General features: G+C 47.1%; 2 protein-coding genes across 2 annotated transcripts; both read right to left on the reverse strand.

The window, feature by feature from the left end:
* Window positions 1-1,898: 1,898 nt before the first annotated feature.
* Window positions 1,899-2,687, reverse strand: LHYA1_G009214 (uncharacterized protein; the record flags this gene model as incomplete). The annotated part of the gene is made up of 2 exons (XM_031154118.1): window positions 1,899-2,469; window positions 2,515-2,687. 2 exons carry the CDS (start codon window positions 2,685-2,687, stop codon window positions 1,899-1,901), a joined length of 744 nt encoding a protein of 247 aa, XP_031000871.1.
* Window positions 2,688-3,142: 455 nt separating this feature from the next.
* On the reverse strand, window positions 3,143-3,568 carry LHYA1_G009215 (uncharacterized protein; the record flags this gene model as incomplete). Its single annotated transcript, XM_031154119.1, has 2 exons — window positions 3,143-3,469; window positions 3,530-3,568. The coding sequence occupies 2 exons, from the start codon at window positions 3,566-3,568 to the stop codon at window positions 3,143-3,145; spliced, it is 366 nt and encodes a 121-aa protein (XP_031000870.1).
* Between the last annotated feature and the right edge of the window lie 193 nt (window positions 3,569-3,761).

The raw sequence follows: 3,761 nt of genomic DNA on the forward strand, positions 1-3,761 counted from the left end.
TGGTGTATCGTGGCAGTTTCCTCTTTTGGCAATTTGGCGATTCGTGTGTCCCAGGGGATAGAGCGGTCCCACGGGGCAAAGTGGAAGTGGTGTATAGGTTCAATTTTGCCGCTAAGCAGGGGTGCAATAGTCCTAGCAATCGTCTGAAGTCCGTATCCGGATGAATAGCTGGATTCGGCAATTTGGCGATTCACTGGATGGTCCGGACTTAGCTTAGCTAGCCGGAAAGCGTATTTGCGTGTAGCTGTGTCTAGCCGTATTGCGGGCGGTGGGAGGCTAGCTTCCACCTCTATGGCCTGAATTGGACTAGTCCGAAAAGTGCCTAGGATTTTGCGTAGTGCCAAATTTTGGAGGTGCTGTAGGTGGTCTTTTGCGTATGCTTGGCCTTGCCACTAAATTGGTGATGCATAGTTGGACATGCTGGTAATATAAGCTAGGTATAGCTGTCTGAAAGCGGTGGGACTAAGCCCTTGTTCGCTATTAGCTAGCCTGGACATACGTCTGAATGCAGACTTAGCCTTAGCGGTGCGGATGGTGATATGCTCCTTAAATCGTAATAGAGCGTTGAAGTGAATACCAAGCCACTTAACTGTCTGCTTTGGGGGGACTATAGTCCCGTCTGGGAGTATAAGGGACGCTAGCTTAGCGCGTTCGCCTGTGCTGAAGTGAATCAGTTTAGACTTTTTCGGGTCGAATTGGATTGCGTTTTTGCTAGCTAGCTGAAAAAGCTCTTTAGCTACTAGCTGCAGTATTTTGACGTTTTTGCGAGGGCTAGTTGATGCGAAAGAGAGAGTGATATCGTCCACATAAGAGATAAATTTGACTGCACGTGACCTAAATAGGCCTTGTATATAGATTAAGAAAAGGATAGGCGAAATAGGGCTTCCTTGTGGGATTCTGGTCTAAATAGGCTGGTTTTCGTCTGATTGTCCGTCAAATAGAAGCTTAAGTGACCGCCCGCTTATAAAGGATGAGACCCACTTAATAACCGAATCGGGAAAGGCTAAATCCTTAAGAATCGTAAGTAGCCGGTTCTTGGACACGTGGTCGTATGCCCCTTTCACGTCTAGTAGAAGCGTACTAGTGATTTTGTTTCGTAGCCGATTCATATGGATATAATCCGCTAGCATAGCGCCTGCGTCTATAGCCGACTTTTTAAGTCGGCCACCGATTTAGCTAGGATGCAGCAGATTTGGTGTGGTTTCGGCTAAGTAAGCTAGTCGCTTAGCTAGGATCCTTTTACTAACTTTTCCTAGGCAATTTAGAAGTGAAATAGGTCGATAGGCGCTAGGCTGCTTATAGTCTGGTTTGTTGTTTTTACGTAGTATAGCGCAATTCGCTTGGCGCTAGCACTTCGGATGATAGCCAGTGTTTACTAGCGTCTCAAAAAGGAGTGAAATCTGGGAAGGGCATGCTAAATATGCGTGGGTAATAATGGTCTGAGTGATATAGTCCGGGCCGGGGCTAGTGGATTTGATTTCACTAGAACAGGCTTGCTTCACTTCGTCTGGTGCTAGCTTTGGCCACTGCCACTGCTCTGAGGCGGTGTATGACGTCCAATTTGGGCTAGCTGTTTTAGGAGGTGGAGGGAAGAGCGTCTGGCGGAAAAGGTTGCATTTAGCAGTGAATGTGGTTGCAAATTGGGTGGCAGAAAGCTTTAGATTTGGGACTAGCTCTGACCGCCTTGACTTCGTATAAGCTAAGGCTTTAAAAATCGATTTAGAGTCCTCTTTTTCCAAAAACTGGTTCCAGTGATCCTTTTTAGCCGTCTTGATAGCCTGAAAGTATGCATTGCGGGCGCTAGTATAGCGCTCATTTGATTGGCTGGAAAACGCTCGCTTAGAGGCCTCTCTAGCCCGATTCATGTCGCGTCGAAGTGATTTTAGTAAATCGTTCCACTAAGGCTTAGCGTGTGGCGCTAACCGGATTTGGGGTATGGCATCGTGTGCAGCGTATAAAATGGCGCTAGTATAACGTTCCGCCATATCGTCTAGACGGTCTAGGGTTGCTTCGTAGCTGCGTTTTACGTCGATTTGTTCTAAGCTTTTTAAGCTTGAATTGGAGCTTAAAATGTAGCTATAGGCCTGTAGCTCATTTTGGAGCGGTGACAGCTGGCAGAAAAGTTTTTCCCCAAATTTGGTCCAATCTGCCCGTTTTGTGTCGAAACGGGTGGTTTGTGGATCCGCTAGCCCTATTCGGGAACCGTTAATAGTAAATGTGATCCCAAAATGGTCCGAGCCTATATCATCCACTATAGCCCAGTCCTGAATGTGATTGGCTATGGATCGATGCGCTAGCGTAAGGTCGATATTCGTTGGCCTCTGCATGTGGGGGCGGTGGAAGGTGCCAATACCAGGGGTATTTAGGAGGGCTAAATCGTGGTAGTCGATCCAGTCTGCTAGCGTATTGCCTTCTTCGTCACGTGCCTCGTATAGGGGGTCCCACCACGGGTTGTGGGCATTAAAGTCCCTACAAAAGACCGAATCGAGAGGCGGTAAGAGCTGCCATAGGCACCTAGCTAGCGTATAGGTGTCCGAATCGGGTAATTGGTGCTTTTCGTTGTAAATATTATAAATCTTAATCACGTGATCTTGATCTATAACGTCTAGGACTTGGAAGTCTGAGTCGTTTGGCGAATCCGAGGCTAGGACGACCCTAGGGCGGTATGACCTGGCAATATAAGCCATTGTGCGTGGTGTGATGTCTAGGCTAGGCCTATTTAGGAAGAGTTAAGTGAATAAGGGGTGGGAAATCAATCGTATTTCGTCTGCATCGCGTATAATAAAGGGCTCTTGAACTAGTATAATGTCTATATCTAGCTCAATTGCCACTTGTAGCGCGGATTCCGTATTATAGGCGGCTGAATTCAGATTCACTTGGAGGATTTTAGTGCTAGCGTCTATTATAGAGAGGACGTAGGAGCCTTTAAGTGGATGCTCTGATAGACTTCATATAAAGCGGAGCTAGCCGCATGTGGACCTCTGCAATTGGCGCATTTGTATGTCAGGTGATCACACCTACCCTTAGCATTGCATATAGAGCATACGTGTTGTTTCGTCTGATGGGCTTCACCGCATAGCTAGCACTTAGCCTCTTTGCGGCAGTAGTGCTCTAAATGGCTATAGCCCTGGCACCTGATGCATTAGGCAGTGGGACGTGTCGTATAGTGTTTTTCGCATTGTATGGAGATGCCAGCTATGTATAGCCTATTTCGGACGGCCGCGCTAGCCTCTTTAGGCGTAGCAAATGCAATTGCCACGGATCCAGCTGTCTGTTTTAGGCGATTTTCGGCTGATGTGATCCAGTATGGCTGTCCTAAAGGGGTTAGACCCTTATTAAAAGTCCGTATTTCGTCCTTAACTAGCTCCATGCCTTCCGGATGGTTGAAAATAGAAGTGGGGATCCCGTGGGCGACGATTTTATGCCATGTGACGTCTTTCTGAGCGGTGTAGCCTGGCATTAAATGCATCTAGATGTCGGATTTAGCGAGTAGGAAGTCAGCTGAGTAAGCCTCTATGGTTGTGACTACTAGATTGGCCTGAAGGGACTTAGACACTGAAAGCACCATAGGGTCTTTCACTCCTTTACTAGCAAAAGCTCTATTTAGAGCATTTCAGGCGGTGAGAGGCTAAAAATCGTTGTTTTAGGCCATAGTATCCTTAATTAGAATCACGCGGCGGCTGGTAAGAGGCTTCTTTGTGGCTAGCTTTAGCGGTGAGGACTTTTTAGCAGAATTGACTAAAATCCAGTCCGAATCGGGG

Source organism: Lachnellula hyalina (genome assembly GCF_007821495.1).
Source record: "Lachnellula hyalina strain CBS 185.66 chromosome Unknown contig00402, whole genome shotgun sequence".
In the NCBI taxonomy this organism is placed as follows: domain Eukaryota; kingdom Fungi; phylum Ascomycota; class Leotiomycetes; order Helotiales; family Lachnaceae; genus Lachnellula; species Lachnellula hyalina.